A 20,018-nucleotide genomic window follows, 5' to 3' on the forward strand; every position below is an offset into this window, starting at 1 on the left:
TGTCCAAAGAGGCATCTGTGAGAGGCTCAGGATCTGAGTCCTGCCTGTCACGGTGCTCTGAGCTCGGGGGCAGCTGGGAGGGAGCCTCTGCCTTGGGCAGGGCCCTGGGGCTGGCACAGGGGGACTGGCAGCGTCTCTCCCCTTTGGGTCTCCAGTTCCTGCTGAGTTCGTAGCAGCACAACCAGCATCTCATCTCAGAAATAAAGGTACAATCTGCTGTGCCACTCTTAAAAGGGACCTGACCTTTGCAGTGCTGAAAACACTGAGATCCCTTCAATTAATCCCATTTTCAGTAACCATGCATGACTAAAAATTAGTTATCTCTTCTGTACATCACTTCATCAACTTGTACTGTGTCTACACCATCTCAGCTACTGGAATTTTAATTGCTCTGTCTGAAGCAGCTGACTGTCTCAGAAGGCACTGTGGACAGGTATTGCTCACCTGAACAGAACTGACTCTCCTTTGCAGGAGTGTTGTGTCAAAAAAGGACATTCAGAAATAAACTGTTTCCATCCCACTTGGGACCATCACATTTGTGCTTATTTAAATCAAGCAAGTAGAATTTGCATGATAGTTCTTGATTGCTCTTCAGAAATCTGTATATTTATTTAATTTCAAGCATGAGATTATAATTTCTCAAACATGATTTCTATGAACACTGACTGATCAACAAATACATTGTAGCTTTACTGGGCTACAGATGTGTAATTTAAGAGTGGAGAATAAAATAATGCTCCTACCATTAGGTCAGCTAATACAGCAGGAAAGACAGATTTGCAAGGACTCCTTTTACTGGTATAAATTTCACCTCCATTTAGAGAATTTGCATATTGCCAGGTTAGCTAGGCCAGCAAAATCACTTGGTGTGAAAGCCACTTCTGAACTGGCAAATAAAAGGATCTCACTTTGATTGGTTTGTTATCCCAAGTACAACAGGGATCCCAAAGGATCCTGGAGCATGTTATACAAACACAAAATGATGCTCGGCAGGAAGATTATCACCTTCTCAAAAGCACATGGAAGATGAAGGGAAGCAGAATCTCTTGTATTGACAAATTGGATGTGTCAGTGTGAGCGTTTCAACTGCTGCAGGAAATGCCAAGTGATTTGTAAGGATCACTTTCCTTTTATCGCCTCCCTTTATCTTGTAGCAGTGACAGGCTGGGACTCAGAAATCACAGAATGAGCCACCAGCCCTGCAAGTTTCTGTAACTTTTTTCTTCAGTACATATGGAGGGCTCCCAACACAAGAACTGATCTCGGTCCAGCTTAAAAAAAGAAGAGTGAAAACATGACAAAACGGGGCTTAAGCTGCATGACTGTGGCTCTCTGTGGAGAAGTGTAGAAGACAATTGCCCCAATTACATGCTGGTTTTGGAACTCCATGTGGCCTAAGCCTATTGAAATATATATTTGAGAGTGGAGGGGAGGGGAGGGAGGATGCTCTGGAATGAGGCCTGGAGCTGGAATGCTGTTGTAAAGGCAGCAGGAGGAGGGAGAGCCATAAACTGGCTGCGATTCCCAAATTTAAAAAAAGGTCTGGAAACATTTTAATGCCAAATTATGTGACACCTTTCAGTCTCGATTTTTTTATTTTGTCCATATCTTTCCATCTACTTGACTGAAACTTTTTCTATTTATGCCCCTAACTGTGCAAGATGGGCTGACTAAAGGAATTTTTATTTTTCCCTACTCTAGCCTGACAAAGTCCTGCTTATTCAACATCTTACACTCTTAATAACAGCAATATAACTGTACCAGAACCAAAAAAATCCCCAAATTTCTTGTCACAGAGGCCTGAGACAATTTGCTGCTGTGCTGGGATGTGACAGGAGGTAATTTATAAGGAATTAACTCTGACAGTCACTTTATACAGCTGATTTTCAAAGATCTAGGCACTAAAGATGTGTTAATGAGGGTACTGAGGCTTCATAATTAATTATATTAGCATCTCTTTGTTACTCCCTACAACAGGAGTGCCTGGTTGACATTTCAATGGGAGGCTGGTGGTGTTCTTTGGGATTATTATCCAGGGGTACAGTCACACCTTGGCTCCCAGGGGGAAACGTTGCATGGAAATGCTGCTGTGAATTGTAAAGGCCTTTGGATCTTAGAAAAAGCCCCTTAAGGAGACCCTGCTGGAAACTGAATGGATGTCAGGAAAATTTCCCTAGTCTGGAGTCTCTCTTCAGATATGGACTCTCCTCCCCCTTCATTTCTGCCTTCCCTTCCTTCCCTCCCCCTTCCTTCCCATCACACAAGGTTAAAGAGCAACATCAGCTCCGACTGAATGTTGAGCTCCAAACTCCTAAAGGAAGGAATACTGACCTGAACGAAACAGTGAACAAAGTAACCTGAAAACAGGGAATATTTTCACAGGCTTGAGTTTTCAGTGCAATAAACCCAGAGCTGCCAGAAGGAGTCCCAGAAGTGGTGAGTCAGATAATAGATGGACGGCTGTGGTGGGAGGGAAATGGTCTCGACTTTGTTTCATATCACCCCACCCCCCCTTTAGAAAGGCAGATGAAATTATTTTCCAGTCATACCACTGTGAAAACAAACATGGAGTTTAAAGGTTATTTCCTTTGTGTGTTTCTGAGAGACTTTGTTTTGTCTCTGGAAAGGGAAGGATGACGATTTGTCAATGAGCTCAAATTCTGCTCTGAAAGTTTTTACCTGAGGTGGCAGAGCTGCTGTTTTGTTTATGGATACATCCCATTTGATTGTGTTAATTTAAACAAAACTTACCAAAAGAATTGCTGCTTTTTCGCACCGGTTGCAATGAGAACTTTGTCGTGGCTGGGCTCAGCTTAGGGCAGTTTGATAAACTGAGACTTGTGCAACTTGTTCTCCTCATTCCTTCACTCCTGCCTTCGTGGGACTCTCCTTCTTGTGGCATTGTTCATGCATCTGCACCAGGGAACCAGCTCAGAGAAGCAGCCTAAGTTAAAAATAAATGGGGTTTGTGGGGACTATTTCTAATTGAAATCAGTTTCTTGATTCAATTTAACATGGGGATGCAGCACTGAAAAAAAAAAGCACTGTCACAATGCAGGGAGAGTGTGAAGGGGAAGGGGGAGGAATGTGTGGTGGGAAATGCATAAGTAGGATTTTCTACCAAAAAATAATGTGGCAAATGATGTCCTGAAAGACTTTTACATTCCTCCAAGCTTTGCTCTGTGTGCAGGTCCCACCTTGTGCACAGGGATTGCAGTTCCAGGACTCTCAGAGCTGTTGTAACCCAAAAAGTAGTAACTGTTCCTACAGACTGACACAATTAACCAAATTCCACTGCCAGATCTTCATTGTTGGCAACTCGTGCAGCATTTTATGCAGCCCGAGTTGGAGCCCAGTCCTGTTCCTGAGCTCTGTCTCCAGCTCTAATGAGCAATAACTGAGTAACTCTGGCATTCCATTCACCTACCAGGGAAAGAATCACTTTCCTCACAGAGCTTCTTACATTTAACTAGATTTATTTAATGAGCTTTGACACTCTCAGATGAAAAGAATAATGTGCACAATGTGTTATTACAGTAAAAAGTATATATGACAGATTCCTACATGTTTTCCTGCCTTTTGTCTCACCTTTCCTGTCACCACACTCCTACATGGGCCTCAAGACACACTGCAAATGTTTGAGTAATGCCAACCTCAGACTCCAGAATTGTCATTAACATCCTCACTCTTCACTGAGCAATGTTGTGTTTATTTTAATCTGATGCTTTTTGGATAAAGACAGAGGTTACTCCCCCGGAGAGTTCAAATATCAACAGTGCTCTGCATAACAAGGGAAGTTTTCAATGATTCCCACAAAACCCGCTGCCACTTGGTAACAAGACAATGGATGAAATACTCAGAGTGTAAAATTTTAGTTTCTACTGCCGTTCCTGAGGGACCAAATCGAGAAGTGTTGCTCAACTTTGCTTAAGATTCAGCAAGAGCTTTCCTGCTGTAGGACTGAGATGATAAATAAGAGTTTTGAGAAGTGGCCAGAGTTAAAATCCTGGAAAGCAAACATTTGTAAATTGTCTCTGTAGAAATGTTGGCTCCCTTTTAATTTTCCAGAGTGGAGAAGACTGAGGGGATCTTCTATACTCCTTGCTGGAGAACCCACAGAAGCATAAAGAGTTTTTCCTAGTCTGCAACATGCTTTTAGGTTTCATGGACTTCCAACAGAATTTAAGATTTTTCAGAATATTTTACTGCCTCTTTGGTACCTGGCAATGAGCACAGGACCATCCATCTCTTCAGGGATTCCAAGCAGGTGCTCTGGTAAATTGAATATGCTGGAATAGGAAGAAGTAAAAATCAGGTTTAGCAATTACATTTAATAATAATTTCAGCTAAAGTAAAAATAAGCCCCAGGATAAATAGGCTCACTGGACTTACTCAAATACACGCAGTTAGTCACTGTCTGCTGTCAGTGCCACTGACCTGCTGTCCTGCTGCAAGCCCTGGAATATTTTCATCCGAGGGTTTAAACTGCAGCAACTGCGAGGACACGTGGGGGATTCCTGTGTCGTTATCTCACCATTCAGTTCTAACGGGAGCGCTCAAGGGAAGGTCTGTGCCTCGTGGGAATGAATAAACAGTTGCAGGGGCTCTGTTTGAGTGGTCGGTGGCCGTGCCAGGCTGTGTGTGTGGGGCCGGGGGGTGGCGGTTCCTGGGGCTCCCAGCCAGCCCCACACACCAGCCAGGCTTTGCTACCAAGTCCAGGCTTTTCTGTGCTCCACACGTGCCTTCAACTCACTGGTGTACACAGTCATTTAAAAGCTTTCATATACTCTAAAAAATTAATAGTCATAGTCATAAATTTCATATACTCTGCAAAGTTCTTGGGGGAACCTTTTGTTCCTCATACAGAGCCCAAGCCTGAAGTTTCCTGTGGCTCCCAGCAGAGATGTACAATCATTAAGCAGTTGGTTGCTTTTCACAGGTGGTAAAATGCTCCTTGTCTTGTGTTTCTCTGCTGTGATTTCCATAAGGGCTGTGAGATCCTTTGGGATGGAAAGAGGTAAAACTGTGGGTTGACATTAATCACACTGACTGGCATGATTTTCTATATGCCCATTTTGCACTGCAGAAACACTCAGGGGGAAAGGTACTCTCTCTTTCACACATCACTGCATTGGACTTGAGAGGATTTAGCACATTTTCTCATTTCATTTGCCAAACTGGAGGGTTGTGTTTAAAATTTACAGCTGCCTTGAAATTCCAGACATTAAGCATGATTACCAATTATGTCTCTGTGTTGTAGTAACACACCTAACCAAGGAAAGAAATACTGTGAGGTCTGAACTTTTACCTCAAGGAGCAAATATGAGATTTCCTTTACGAAGAAGTTCTGTTTAGTCATTTCTTAAGGAAAACATGCAGTTACTGCTACACTCTCTAAATTGGAAGGCCATTAATCATTATCAGCTGATGCCAAATCCCCCCAGTTTTATTAATTAGTCTGACAAAGTCATTGCCATGGGAAGGCTGCAGAGATGTAACTCCCTGATTTGTGAGCACTCAGTACTCAAGCACTGCATGTGGAAGAGGCCACGCAGAGTTTTGCAGCTTGAACTCTGCAACCTGAAGTTCAAACCAAAGCCAGAATCCTAACTCTGGAATATGTAATATCATAAGGGGAAAGAGCAGTTTGTGATACAGGCAGCACAGCTAACTGGACAGTGCAGTTCAGGGAAAAAATGTTCCTGTTCCATTATGTTTGATGTAATCAGAGTAGCTGATAAAGGTCTTACAAGAAAATGAGAGCAGAAGTATGTAAATCTTCTCTAAATACATTCACACCCCCCTGTATCTCAGGATTATAACTGTACATTTAAATCCTCAACAGTTATTCAAGGACTAAAACTGCCTTAGAGGTTAGTTATAGATAATGAAAAACATTAGAAAGAAGTGAAGTAACAGAATATTTAACAATTAAACCCTAAGTTTTGGGGGGATTTTTTTGTTATTGTATTAGGAATATTGAACACAGTTATCTATTAGGTCTGAGCATGAGGTGTCATTTCTGAAAGTCTTGTGTAACAGCAGGTAACTCATGTAACAACAAGGCTTTATATCACACAGATACCATTTTTCTTCCCTTGTAATGAAACTCTGTGGGGTTTGGGGTACATAAACGTTTCAGACTGAGTTGAGAGCTGTGTTGCTACTTGGTTTTTTTCACAAATATTTGAGTCCTGTTCTTTCTGAGCACTGGCAGCAAGAACAAACAATCAAAGCAGCTGCAGAAGCCACTGGGCACTCTCCTCTCATCCTTCCTGGGGCTCAACAACAGCTCTAACTCAGCAGCTCAGTTTTACTTCTTCATTTTTCTATAAAGCAGAGAGGACACTGCGGAGGGGGCAGCACTCTCTGAATTGTTGTCAGATTTTTGAGCCAAGCCCTGGCAGCAAATAAACACCTGTTGTTTGGAGACCTTTTATGAAACGTACCCAGAAATTAGTCAGTGGTTGAGCTGCTTGAGTGAGGCTCTGCTTGGAAAAGGAGATCCAGGCTGTTAAAGCAACAGTGCTGGGTCAGTGGGAGGGAAGGGATGTAGAGCTGGAGAGGATGTACTGATGTTCACCTGAGTTTTCCAACAGGAAGAGAACTGAAGAAGAGTTAGGACAAAAGTGTTTTTAGGAAGCTGGGAACAGAAATCACCAGCACTAAACTGGAGAAAGCAAGCAAAAAAAGAAACTGTGAAAGAACTCCTCTTCCTCCCCCCAAAACAGAACCCTCTGCCTTCTCTTTTCACATGGAAACAGGTTTGTATTTTGTGCCTCAAAATTAAATAAATTTAAGTGTTTAATTTTATATATATTAAGTATTTATTGATTTTTAATGTATTTATTCATAGTATTTATTGATTTAGTATTTCAATATTTACATATGTTTACATTTTAAAAATACATATAATTAATACACACTTTATTCTTTATAACAGCTATTTTTAGGGCAGTATAAACAGAGAGTGGAAATGGGTTTTTAACAGCAGAGCAGTTAAAATTAATAATTACTTGACTTTGGATACATGAGTAGATCACCTTAGTCATGTACTTCAGGAATACCTGGTAATTTATAGACCAAACAAGGGATTCCAGTGGGGAGCTGGCAGGGGCCACTTGTTCCTGCTTGGAACTGGCTCTCAAACTTGCCACCTGTATTTCAAATTACAGGCTTTCAAAGGCTAATCGAGAGAAAGACAATATAGCAGTAAATTACAGGTGGGAAAGGAGGAAAAAGGAGGAAAAAGTAACCCTGCATAGTCAGGAGACCCAAAGGAAACAGGAGGAAGAAAACCAAGCCACACACACGAGCTTACCTTGCCTGAATGGGAAGGTATCCATATTAATAAATCTTGGGAGGTGCAGGCAGACTATGAGAGGAGTTACCTTGTTGGGATGGACTTCAGGAAGGCCTTGAGACACCCACCCCTCTTGGGAAGGTTGTGATCATCTTGCATTTATAAAGTTGTGATGCTTTGCTTCCCTTCTGTGACCAGTGGTTGTCAGTGCTGTGTGAAACCAGAGGGCTGAGGGATGGCAGCTCCTCCCTTCTGCTCTTTGCACAGGGAGGCACAAATCAAAAAACAACTGGGATTTAGAACCAACAGTTGGGAGTAGGAATCAGAAAACTGTAGTTCCTGAGGATGCAGGAACTAATCCAGGCCTTGTTGAGTCACTGGAGGGGCAATTTGAAGAGGCAAAACAGGAAACGAGCAGGGAGAATGGGCTGATGTGTGACTGGGAAGCAAATACAAATGGCAAATTCCTACTTGACCAAAGCTGTACTTGTTTCTCAGCCTGATCTGTGTCGTGACACTTATCTGTGAACGACACAGTGCTGACTTGATAGAAAAGAGTGTCTTGGCTGTTCCTTTAACAGGAAACCCGGGCGAGCTGTAGCTGTGAAGCTGCACTGAGCTCTTCCATGACAGGTGGACAGGAAAGGGACAAAAAGGGTTATTTAAAGTCTGGCTGCTCTGGGTGCAGTGGCAGGTGCTGGCAGGCGGCTCTGTGACCTTCTGGAGCCCACAGTGACAGGCTGGGTGTGACTGACGGGGCTCTGTGCCCTCAACCAAGTTATTTATATGGGCTTGTTCAGTCTCCAGGAGGCTCAGAGGGACCTCAGGCTCTGCACAACCACCTGAGAGGAGGGTGGTGAGGTGGGGCTGGTCTGCTCTGCTGTGCCCACAGTGAGGGCAACAGAGGAAATGGCCTTAATCTGAGACAGGCAAGATTCAGATGGGATTATGAGAAAATGTTCAGTGTTCAGGTGGTCAGCCCTGGAATGTGTTCTCAGGGAGGCGGTGGAGTCACCACCCCTGGAGGTGCTGGATGTGTGAGGGGGTTTGGGGGTTTCAGCGCTGCGGGAATGGCTGGGCTGGAGGATCCCAAAGGTCTCTCCCAACCTTGATAATCCTGTAACTGCTCTGAAACACATCCCAGTTCAGGGAGACACAGATCACCGCATGCCTGTGTGGAAACATGACCTCATTGAGGGCACGGGTGGCGCTGGGGCAGGTCCGGAGGGGCCACCTCAGGCAATGGCACCGCCAGCACTGGAGCCTGTGGGGACCGTCTGGAGAGAGCAGCGGTCCCAAACGCCACGGGTGGCCCCGCGGAGGGGTCTGGCCCAGTCGGTGGGCGGGTCGGGGCTCGGGTTGGTGTCTTCACACGGGGTGTGTGTGTGGATGGGGGGAGGCCGTGAGGGGCCGTGAGGGGGCGGGTTGTGTCACACTCCGGGGCCTCGCGCGCGGGGACACCGTCAGGGCCGGCGGGCACGTGCAGCGCGCGCATGCGCGGCCCCGCTCCCACCCACCCACGGCCACGCCCCCCCGCGCCGCGCGCGCCGTCCTGTGTGTCCCCGCACCGCGGCCACGCCCCCGCCCGCCGCTCCCCGCCAATCAGCGCCCGGCGTGGCGGGAGGGACGGCGGAGGGGGCGTGGCCTCCCGGGGGCTGCGCGCGCGCGCGAGTGGGGCGGCCCCGCCTCCCCGGCGCGGGGTGGAGGGCAGGCGGCGCGCATGCGCAGCGCAACGCCCGCGGCACAGCGCGCCCCGGGGCGGGGGGCTCGGCGCGCAGGCGCGGTGCGGCCGCCGTGGCCCGGCGCTGGTGTGCGGGGGGGGTGGCCGCGCATGCGCGCCGCGTGCCCGCCCCTCGCCAGCAGCAGAGGAGGAGGCGGCGGTGGCGGCTCCGGGCGAGCGCTGTGAGGGCAGCGAGAGGCGCCGCTGCTGCCCCGGTATCCGGCAGCACCGCGCGGAGCAGGCGGGAGCGCCCCGGCGGCGGAGGGACCCGAGCGGCGGCGGCAGCAGCAGCAGCAGCAGCAGCAGCGGCGGCGGCGGCGGCGGGAGCAGCAGCAGCGGCAGCAGCAGGAGGAGTCAGCGCCCGCCCCCCCCCCCGCGCACCCCATTGCAGCCCCCCCTCCCTCCCGCCCTCCGAGCTCCGCAGCCTCCAACATGTCGGCGCCGGCAGCCAAAGTCAGTAAGAAGGAGCTGAACTCCAACCACGATGGGGCCGACGAGACCTCAGGTGAGGCCGCGCCGGGGGCGGGCCGGGAATGGCGGCAGCCGGCGCGGCCTCCGCCTCGCGCCGACCGCCATTTTCCCCCCGCCGCACGGGCCGCGGCCGCGCCGGGGGCGGGCGGAGCGCGGGCCGGGCCGGGCGGATGTGCAGGCCCGGCGGCGGCGGGAGGAGGCCATGTTATAGCGCCCTTTTGTCTGCGCCGCCGGCCCGGCCGCCCGCCCTCGCTCCCCGCGGGGCCGGGCGGGGGGCGCTGCGGCTCGGCCGAGCAGCGGGACCCCCCCGCGCCGCCCCTCGCGGAGCCGCAGCCGCGGAGCCTCATTGTGCTGCCGCCGCCGCTCCGCCGCCATGATGCGCGGCCGCGTGGTGCGGCGGGGCCGGGGCGCGGGGACACGCGGGGCCGGGGCCGCCCGCACCGCCCCACGTGCGGCCGAGAGGGGCCGGGCGCGCTCCCGGCCGCCCGCGCTGCCGCCCCACGTGCGTCCCGCCGGGGCCGGGCCGAGCGCCCCGGGCGCTTCCCGCGGCCGCTCATTCATCGCCCGCGCGGCGCGGAAACAGCGACCCGGCCCCGGCAGAGCCCGGTAGCAAATACGTGCGAGCGGCGCCTTGCAAGCCTTTTTTTGTTTCTAAGCGTCCTTCGAACGTTCTTTTTTGCCTTTCGGAAGGCGGCGTGTGCCCATATACGCTGTTCTATTGATATCTCAGCCCTCTCTCTGCATTATTTAACGCTCCTTCGAATGTGTTGGTCGTAGTAAAACGTGGCTTACAACGTTGTAATCGAATTGTTCGTCTGTCGCGGTTGGCTTTGAATTTAAGTTGGCTTGTAAAACTACGAACTGTGGTTTGTGGGGGTAAACTCGCGTTGAGACCCGTTTTGTTAAACTTTGTTGCGCTTCAGCTCCAGTGCATCTTGGAAGGTTGAAGCTTTGAGGTCTTTTGAGGCGTGTGACATTAAATAGAAACACCTCGATACTTCTGTGCTAGATCACGAGAAAAGGTCTCGAAGGGAAAGCCCAGGTCAGGCTTGAGAACGAAGGGATATTGACACATTTTCGTTTGTTTTTCAGAAAAAGAGCAACAGGAAGCAATTGAACACATTGATGAAGTACAGAATGAAATAGACAGGTAAACATTATCAAACTTTTAAAATGTTTGAGCAGAAATTGAAGTGTAACTGTCAAAGTAAAACTACCTAGTGAACTAAGCACTCAGTAGTATTCTCTGACTTTAAACTCTGCCAAAATAAACATGTGTTCTGGCTTGATTAGAGGCATCAAAAAACAAAGAGGTGTCCTGGTTTCTTTCTTAATTGTGTATAATTAAAAAGGTGGAACTTGAATTTAAAATGGTAAATTCATTGTGATAGTTTTGGTAGTAGAAATGCATTGTGTATTGGGGTTTGAAGTTAATGTCTGTGTTATGTGGCAAAATATTTCCCTGTTAGCAAGCAGAACCAAGAACTTGGTTGAGAAGTCAGCTTTCTTATATCTTTCTGTTACATTATTCATGTGCCTGTAGAATAACATGTAGAAAATGCCTCTGAAAGGTTAGTTTGGATGCCAGAGCTCTCTGGGCTGTGGGCTCTGTGCTGTTCTTTGCTTGGGTCTTCCCTCCCTGCCTGTTGTCCTACAGAACTGCAGGTGACTGGTGGGGCTCTGACTGAGACTGTGGCAGTGTCAGGGCTTTGCCTTTTTACAGCAACAAAATGTTAAATCTTCACGTTTTACTTGCATGGGTGTAAAGTTGCTTTGCTGTACCTTCCTTGCCTGCCCAAGAGTTGCAGAGAGCAGGTGATGGTGGTGTGTGTTACCCATCTGCAGGTCTTTTGCAAACAAAATGTGAAAGGGGTAAAACACTGCTTTGCTTTGCATAAATAAAGGTCTGTCCCTGCAAAACACTCAGTGTGTTGGGAAGGTTCCATTGAGACCAGTGAGTTTGTTTCTGGCAGGGTGTGTAATAGTTGTTGTTACAGCTTTGGGGCTCGGGGTTTTTGGGGATGCCCCATTTGTTAAATACGGCAGGCTGGTCTTACCAAACCCATTGAGCTCTTGGTTAACTGGTGGTGATGTGTCCTTAACTCCCAGTTCTCTCCCTGTGGCTCCTTCTGTTACAGACTGAATGAACAAGCCAGTGAGGAAATTTTGAAAGTAGAACAGAAATACAACAAACTCCGCCAACCATTCTTCCAGAAGAGGTCAGAATTGATCGCCAAAATCCCGAATTTCTGGGTAACAACATTTGTCAACCACCCACAAGGTATCTGCTTAATAGCCCTCCTTTCTTTTCCTCTAAATTAAATGTTTTCTTGCTTGTTACATGAGTGTCTTACGGTCTTGTAGAGTTGTCACTGGCCATACAAACACTTCCTTGCTGTCCTAGGTTGGATTTTATGAGCTTTTTATTCCTAGTGCTTGTTGATGAGGAAACATCTTGTTTACTAAAATACTTTAATCCTAAGGTTGCATTTTAAATTGCAACTTTCCCATTTTATTCAGTTCCCTGGGCCCTTAAAGTAAAAAGGGGAAAATAGATTGCTGGTTTGTGTGTTTTCAGTTGTAAGTGAACTCCTTGGGTCTCCTGACAATAAACTTTCTGCAAAACAAGTTTGTAGGTTGCTTAGATTGGGCAAAGAGCAGGCATGAAAATGTGTGTCAGAGAGGGGTGGGTGTCTGTACAATGAGTTTGCTGCTCCTCAAAACTGAACTGCAACCAGCAAAAGTAGAGTTCTGACTTCAGCAAATGCAAACAGTCTCTTGGCTGGTAACTTGAATTAAAGAGGGTGCAAGAAGTTGGCTTGGACAGATGTGTTGCTTTTAAGATTGATGTCACTGTGAGTCTCCTGAGTGATGCACATTCCATGGCTTTGTTAACGTGGGATTCCTCGTTCTGTCTCAGTATCTGCACTGCTGGGAGAGGAAGATGAGGAAGCACTGCATTACTTGACCAGAGTTGAAGTGACAGAATTCGAAGACATCAAATCAGGTTACAGAATAGATTTTGTAAGTACTTTAAATAATTCCTTCACTTGTGATTTTGCTGGGTTGTTTTAATGTAATTGCATATTGGGTTGTAGTTTGTTACTTAATCTCTGCAGTTACCAGTTAGTGCCAGCTTTGAGCTGGCCTGTTCCATCCTGGGGGTTCTGACTCTTGCTCTCCACTCTGCAGTATTTTGACGAGAATCCCTACTTTGAAAATAAAGTTCTCTCCAAAGAGTTTCACCTCAATGAAAGTGGAGACCCATCTTCAAAATCAACTGAGATCAAATGGAAATCTGGGAAGGTATGTAGAGCATCAGGGAGAGGCGATGGCTGCTGTGTGATACCATCACTTGAGTTACCTTCCTTGGGCTTTTTTCTTCTGTACTGAAGCTGCCTTGTCTTCCCTTTCCTTCCCCTCTCACTGCCCGTGCCACTTCCCTGCAGACAGTTCATGGCTGTCCTGCAGGGTTTGGATGCACAAGATCTGTGGTGCATTCTCTTGTTCAGTTGAGAACCACCATGAGAACAGTGAAAGCACAAGTATGACCAGGTGGAGATATTACCAAAACCATGAGCTTGTCCATTCCATAGCCAGGATTCAGACTCTGTTCTGTTTTTTCTTAAAGTAACTGTTAAGTAAGGAATTCTGAGGGCAGGTTTTGGGGTGTGGTTTTATTTTATTTTTTTCTCTTTATTTCCATAACTTCCTTTCCAGACACTACACCTTTGTAGAAGCTGCAGCCACACAATAATGTGGCCATTGGCCATACCTGCCATCCAGGCAGTATTTCAGCAACATTAATTTGCTGCAGTTGGTTTCTGTAAAAGTTGGAAGTGCTTTTATGTTATCCTGAAGATTCTGGACTGAGTAATTAAAAGTAGAAGGGTTGCAGTTCAGTTGCTGTTGCTTTGTCACCTTCAGATCAAGGAGAAAACTTAATCTTTTTTCATTGAGAACCAGAACTTCTCCTTTTTTACCAGAAGTCACAGTCCTGTACAAACTAATCAAGTGATCTTTACAACATAGCACAAAATTAATGTGAATTCTGGTATTGTTCTTCATTAAACTATCTAAACTTATAAAAATGTGATTCTATCAAGAAAACAAATACTAGAAGTTTGTAGTTACTGTATGATCAAAGAAATTATTTAAATCGTGGATAGTAATTTTCTTTTCAGACTTAGCAAAAAGATTGTAGCAAACTTACTGCACTGAACAGAACTTATGTATGTTCTTGTGACCGTGTGTTATAGTGGTTTGTGGGGGGGGTGGTTTCTTCCACTTACTACAGAGAATGAATGGCCTGCAGACTTCAGAGCAGGAAATCTTGGGCTAAGAAGGCCCAGGCAGGTCTTTATCTCAAGTTAAAGACACAGCTTAGAGGTGTGAAGAGTGTTTCTTAAATTGGGTGTTTAATAGTCGCTGCAATTACAGGTACTCTGAGTGGCCTTTAGCCATTGTGGGACCTTTTAAATTCAATGTGTCGTTAAATGCTTGTCATTCTTGTGCTTCTTTGGGGTAGGGAAACATAAATCAAGGAACAAATCAACAAATGTGAGATCTTGTGAATTTTCAGTGTTCCCGTGGGGGTCGTTGAAAGAAACAGGCCAGGTTTATTGTTTGACATTCATGAGAAATGTAGTATCTTCCTTGAGTTGTTTGGGTTCCAGTTATTTCTTAAAGACCCTCATAGAGGGAGGAGAGGATGACTTGTCGTGGGTGTTTAGACAAGTGGGTTTCTAAAAATAAAAAAATAAAAGGTCCATGGAAAGACAACTTCAGGAAACTTCTTAACTTGCTTTTCAGGACCTGACAAAACGTTCAAGCCAGACACAGAACAAAGCCAGTAGGAAGAGGCAGCATGAAGAGCCAGAAAGCTTCTTCACCTGGTTCACTGACCACTCTGATGCAGGGGCTGATGAATTAGGAGAAGTCATCAAGGATGACATCTGGCCAAATCCATTACAGTACTACTTGGTAGGTCCAGCCCCGAGCAGGGCACCCCATCCCACGACAGCCCTGGGGGAGTGAGAGGGCATTTGAGCACTGGAGTTGATGTTGCAAATGTGCCCTTAAGGTTCCTGATATGGACGATGAAGAAGGGGAGGGAGAGGAGGATGATGATGATGATGAAGAGGAGGAAGGATTAGAGGATATTGATGAAGAAGGAGATGAAGATGAGGGGGAGGAAGATGAAGATGATGATGAGGGAGAGGAAGGAGAGGTGAGTAATCTTGCCCTTCATGCCATCCATCTCTGCTGTATGAGGGATCTTGTAGGAACACCGAGCCATTGTGACAGGTGAAAGTTCTTTTTTGGAGGGAAGAAACAGAACTGAAACTACCTCAACTTGTGGAGTATTTTCAGTGTAGTAATAAATATCTTTGTGTATATGAGAGACAGTGGGAGGTGCCCCTGAAGAACTTGGTTGTAACAAACTTCTTAATTAGTGATTATTTTAGCCCTGCTTTACATGTAAATAGCTTTTGTTGAAGCATCTAATCATCCTCCCACCTGTTGGTTTATTTCTGCTTATGGCCCTCTTAGCTAAGACGCTGTTGGGTTAAGGAATTTAAAGTTTCTTTCAGTAGCAAATGGGATTCCAGGGTGCTGGGAACCAAAGGTTTAGAATGTCTTTGTTTCTTGTAACTGGGCGTGGTGTGTTTAACTTTGAGCAGCACAAACTGCTTGTGCTGAGAGGAGATCTGCGAGCTCTGTTTTGTAACCTCTGAGTCTGGCACGTGAAAGTTGAAGCATTTCAGAGTTTAAAATGGGGGTGGGGGAAATGACCCCTTCACATGCCAAATGTTAAACTCGTGTCAGTGATTCTGAGTCGTGGCTTTCAAACCTGGTGTCTTTTCCTTGGGACATCCAGGGATTGAGGGGTTTCTGTGTCACCAGAGCTGGGCACTCAGGGCAGGTGTTCCTGCTCCTTACTGAAGAGGGGAACGAGATGATCCTGCAGCACACCCTGAGTGACTCTGCAGGGTGGTACAACTCTGGTCACTGCATTTGCTATCTGAAGTTTAGTGATTAGATTGTTTTAATTGTTGCTTATCTTTCAACAGGAGGATGAAGGAGAAGATGACTAATTGAACACTGATGGATTCCAAACCCCCTTTTTACCTTTTTAATTTTTCTCCAGTCCCTGGGAGCAAGTTGCTGTCTTTTTTTTCTTGTGCTCAGTCGCCTTGTTCTCTTGAGGTCTCTTTTTCTCTCCTCTACACCATGGTTCACAATTTATTTTGGGGGAAATAGCTTGAGCAGAACACAGTGGAAAAGAATCTACCAGTTTCTGTTTCAAGTTGATTTTTATCCCTTTCTGTCTCAAAAGAAAAACTGTTTATGGAATCAACACACCATGTTCTGTGGGAAAAAAGAAAACCTTCTGCTCCCTTCACTCTGCTGGAAGCTGAAGAGTGCTAGGCCCCTGTGTAGTAGTGCATAGAATCTAGCTTTTTTCCTTCTTTCTCTGTATATTGGGCTCAGAGATTACACTGTGTCTCTATGTGAATATGGACAGTTAGCATTTACCAACATGTATCTGTCTACTTTCTCTTGTTTAAAAAAAAGAAAAAAACTAAAAAAAAAAATAAAACCGGGGTTATAGAAGGTCAGCGGGGTGGGTTTCAGATGTTTGGGTGGGTTAAGTGGGCATTTTGACAACATGGCTTCTTCTCCTTTGGCATGTTTAATTGTGATGTTTAACAAACATCCTTGCAGTTTAAGATGACACTTTTAAAATAAAATCTTCTCCTAATGATGACTTTGAGCCCTGCCACTTGATGGAGAATCAGCAGAACCTGTAGGATCTTATTTGGAATTGACATTCTCTATTGTAATTTTGTTCTTGTTTATTTTTAAATTCTTTTTTTTTTTGTTTCACTGGAAAGGAAAGAAAGATGCTCAGTTTTAAACGTTAAAGTGTACAAGTTGCTTTGTTACAATAAAACTAAATGTGTACACAAAGGGGCTGGTTGGTCTTCACTGAAAGAAACAGTTTTTAACACCCTGTTTAGAACCTGGTTGCAGTTTCTAGGGACTGTTGGGCCATTTGGTCAGTATTTCTGTAGTGCAGTTGGAGCCTTGTGGTTGATAATCAGTTAATTTAGTTTCCACTATTTCAGTACCTGGAAAGTCTTTCCTTTGGGAGTTCCTACTGCACACTCCCAACTCCTGCAGGGCCATGTGTGAAGGCACAGGTTTATATTCAAAAATCACTTTATTCTCAAAGTTTTTAGGCAGCAGCTCTCAGTGCTGCATCTCCAGTGCATCAGTTTGCATAAAACACTGTGCAAGCTCAGAATAAAAAGATCAAGGGGTCTTATAACATGATTTGGGTGGTTTTGTAAATCTTTTCAGTTGAAAGTAAAACTTAAGTGCAAACTAATTTGGGGGGCTGTTTTAAAGAGCAGGATTGTTGCTGAAGCTCATGTATAAAAAGTTGCTGCTTCCCTGTTTTCCTTCCTTGGTAGCAGTGTGTGTATTGCTTTAGATACCCTGTACTCTCATTTGAGGAGAGAGCATTTGAGAAGCCTGTAACAATTGGGTTGTTAAAGTGTGATGGGAGTTGTTTTAACATGCTGTGCTTTTGAAATATTAAAAAAAAAGTTGTATCAGCTAATCTGAGATTCAAACAGCTCTTTGGATGTGTAGAAAAGACTTGTCTTCTGAGAAGACTTGCTGTTAAATGCTCCAGTTCCTTTTCCTCGCAGAATTTGCTGTAGCCAAATTCAGCTTGTTTTTGATGCTTAAAAATACACTTGGCAGGACACGATCGATCTCTGGTTGAGACATGCACAGATAATGTGTGAGGGAAAACATTCTGTGAGTGTGTGGTCCAGCTTGGATTGGGTCCAGCTGTCAGAGACAATGCAACGTCCAGTCTTGTGATGGATGCAAAAATAAGACAACAATCTACTTTATTCCATCTCAACAAAAGCTGCTGCCCTGAGAAAAGTAGTGTCGACCAGTAATGGTTTCTTACCATCTAGAGAGGGAAGGAACAAAACCTATGAAGTCCTATAAATTTTAGTATTTTAATTTGTTTTTGTTGTAAGATTCAAAATAGTTTCCTGTTGTGGTAAAGGGTCAATATGCTGTTATTGCCATGATGCCTCATTACTTAATTTTTATGTAGTCCTGACTGTAGTTCCTCAAGGAAATTAATCTTTTGCTAGTCTTGAATTGTGCTGTTGTTCCACATCTGTTGGTTATGAGCAGAAAACCTTTTAAAACTGTTTTGGAAGTAATGAAAGGTTGAGGCTCTGTAAAGTCAAACACCAGGAATAAGGAATGAGAAGTCTAGATAATGAAATGCTACTTACGAGATTTTTCTTGCACATTCTTTAGGATTTTACAGGGTGCCAAAATACTCTTGCTACTGTATTGATAATACTGAATTTCCTGTGAAACTCTAAGGGTTTACTCCTGGCAATGGCTAAAGAGTAAACTAACATGGTAAAAGAATAAACCGTATTAGTTAAGAATTATCTTAATTATTTTTCTTTTAGCAATGGAAATGAGTAGGGATTAACAGGTTTCTCTGCAGTGCTGCAGAAATACTACAGCTGGCCATCACCTGCTCTGAGTGTTCATGTCTAATTTGGCTGCATACATGTAATGGGTGTTCATTTTTTTAACTTGCTTGATTTCATATGCATATAAAGAGCTTTTAAAAGCAGACCTTGGATGATAATAGTAGGAGATTAATTCTTATTAAATGTCTATCATGAATTCCCCACTGCTTGAGCTCCTCACATCCAGTTCATCCTGCCAAGTGAAATTTGTCACAGGTAGTTGCTGATTTCAGGCTTTGTGGTCTGAATTTCCAGGGTTAGAATGTAAGAGTTGGCAGCAATTTAATAAAGGTGAAGTTACTGTGCTGGGGCTCTATGACTTAACTGGCTCAAAGGTTATTTTTAAGTTTGAAGTTTTAATTGCTATGAAATGGAATCTTTTGTCTGTAATTTGTAGTGCCAAAGGAAACAAATACATCTGCGTGTGTAAATATAGTTAGAAAGGTTTGTGTTTTTAAAACAGATTATCTGTATACTTATTCATACTTGTCAACAGAGTTTCTGTCCCTGTAAACAAGCATTATCTGAATCGATTTCTAAGTCATTTATGACATTCATTTGAATCTGTAAGCTCTTTGTACCACACTAAACCAGGTGCATAAGGATAGTTCTTTGTTTATTGGATACTGTTCCTGAATTTTGAAGCCATGCTTTTTTTTTTAAGAGACTGAAATCAGTGAAATAATTTCTCTGCTGTACCTTCAAGCTATCCTTCTGTTTGAAGGAATTAAAGTACATTTAACTGTTACTCGATGTTACCATTTTTAAGAGTCTTTTTCAAAAGAATCAGTTATTAGTCTCATCTCAGCATCGTCTCTCCTGGGTGAGGTGGACAGGAGGTGGTTCTCCTACACGGAGATGCGAGGGGAGCTCAAAAGTGCCTCTGCTACCAGACACTTGTTTCCTCCGGGGAACGGATTTATTCTTAAGCTCTTGTTCTCCCTCTCCTGGATTAGAAATGGAAATTTCTGAGATTCTTTTCCTTGATCATCACCTCTCCCAGTGCCTGTCCTCCCGTGCACTGCCCTCTTGCGGGTTCAGTGGAGGAAGGGGCTGCTGGTTCAGTGTTGGGCCCCCCTTTAGCCCCCAGCCCCCCTGCGGGAGCCCCAGAGAGGCCGCACAGCTCCATCCCGGGATGGAAACCACAACCCACCGGCCCCCGGGCCGGTTCCTCGCTGCCCCTTCCCGGCTCCCAGGCAGGTCCCGCCCCGGGAGCATTCCCGGCACCAGGGCTGGTGCCCTGCGGGATCCGGGAAGCGCTGGACAGGCACAGCTCCCGGCCGTGACACCTTCCCGGGGCACAGGATGGGCAGGAACTGCTGCTCCCACCCCCAGCCCCCTCTACGCGCAGGATATTCGGGGTAGCCGTGCCCGGGGTGGGCAGGGAATGCTGTCCGGGATCCCTCGGGAGCCGAGAGCCAGCCCTGGCGCTCCAGGCTGGGAGTTCCGTCAGCCGGATGGTCTTCGGAGCTCCAACTCCGCAGAGCTGACCACCCCTGCTGTCCCTCTGCCTCCCCTGGAGGGTCTCAAACCACGAGTAAAGAGGAGGAAGCCCCTCTGTAAACCCGGAGTGAACGGTGGGCAAAGGGCCCCCGCAGCCACAGCCCCCCAAAACCTGCGGTGATGGAGCCAAACACAGCCCTGATCCCAGACGGGCTCTGGGAGGGTGTGGAATTGTCCCTGTCCACCTACTAGTCTGACTTTCAGTATTTCCATTGAATGAACTATCTAATTAAAATAATTCCTTAAACACTAAACAGAGCCTGGATCGTGTTACAAATAGTAACAGTTTGCAGAAGGCTTTATATTAATCAAAAGCACTTTCTTTATTAACAACAGGGGCAAATTCAAAGGGTTTAGAAGAAGTTTAAGGCTTTATTAATTCAACTCAGTTAAGCTGGATCTAAATTTTACTTTAAATTTTTTATTTTCAGGTGAT

At 45.7% G+C, this 20,018-nt stretch overlaps 1 protein-coding gene across 1 annotated transcript; it reads left to right on the forward strand.

The window, feature by feature from the left end:
• The first annotated feature begins 9,014 nt into the window (after positions 1-9,014).
• SET (SET nuclear proto-oncogene) lies at positions 9,015-18,827 on the forward strand. The gene is given in 10 exon segments (XM_071574333.1): positions 9,015-9,200; positions 9,202-9,412; positions 9,415-9,528; positions 10,587-10,644; positions 11,633-11,775; positions 12,415-12,518; positions 12,687-12,800; positions 14,307-14,477; positions 14,578-14,724; positions 15,569-18,827. Coding segments are annotated over 10 exon segments (1,263 nt in total). The 5' UTR covers positions 9,015-9,023; the 3' UTR covers positions 15,593-18,827.
• Positions 18,828-20,018: the final 1,191 nt, after the last annotated feature.

Source organism: Pithys albifrons, chromosome 20, assembly GCF_047495875.1.
Source record: "Pithys albifrons albifrons isolate INPA30051 chromosome 20, PitAlb_v1, whole genome shotgun sequence".
NCBI classification, from domain to species: Eukaryota; Metazoa; Chordata; class Aves; order Passeriformes; family Thamnophilidae; genus Pithys; species Pithys albifrons.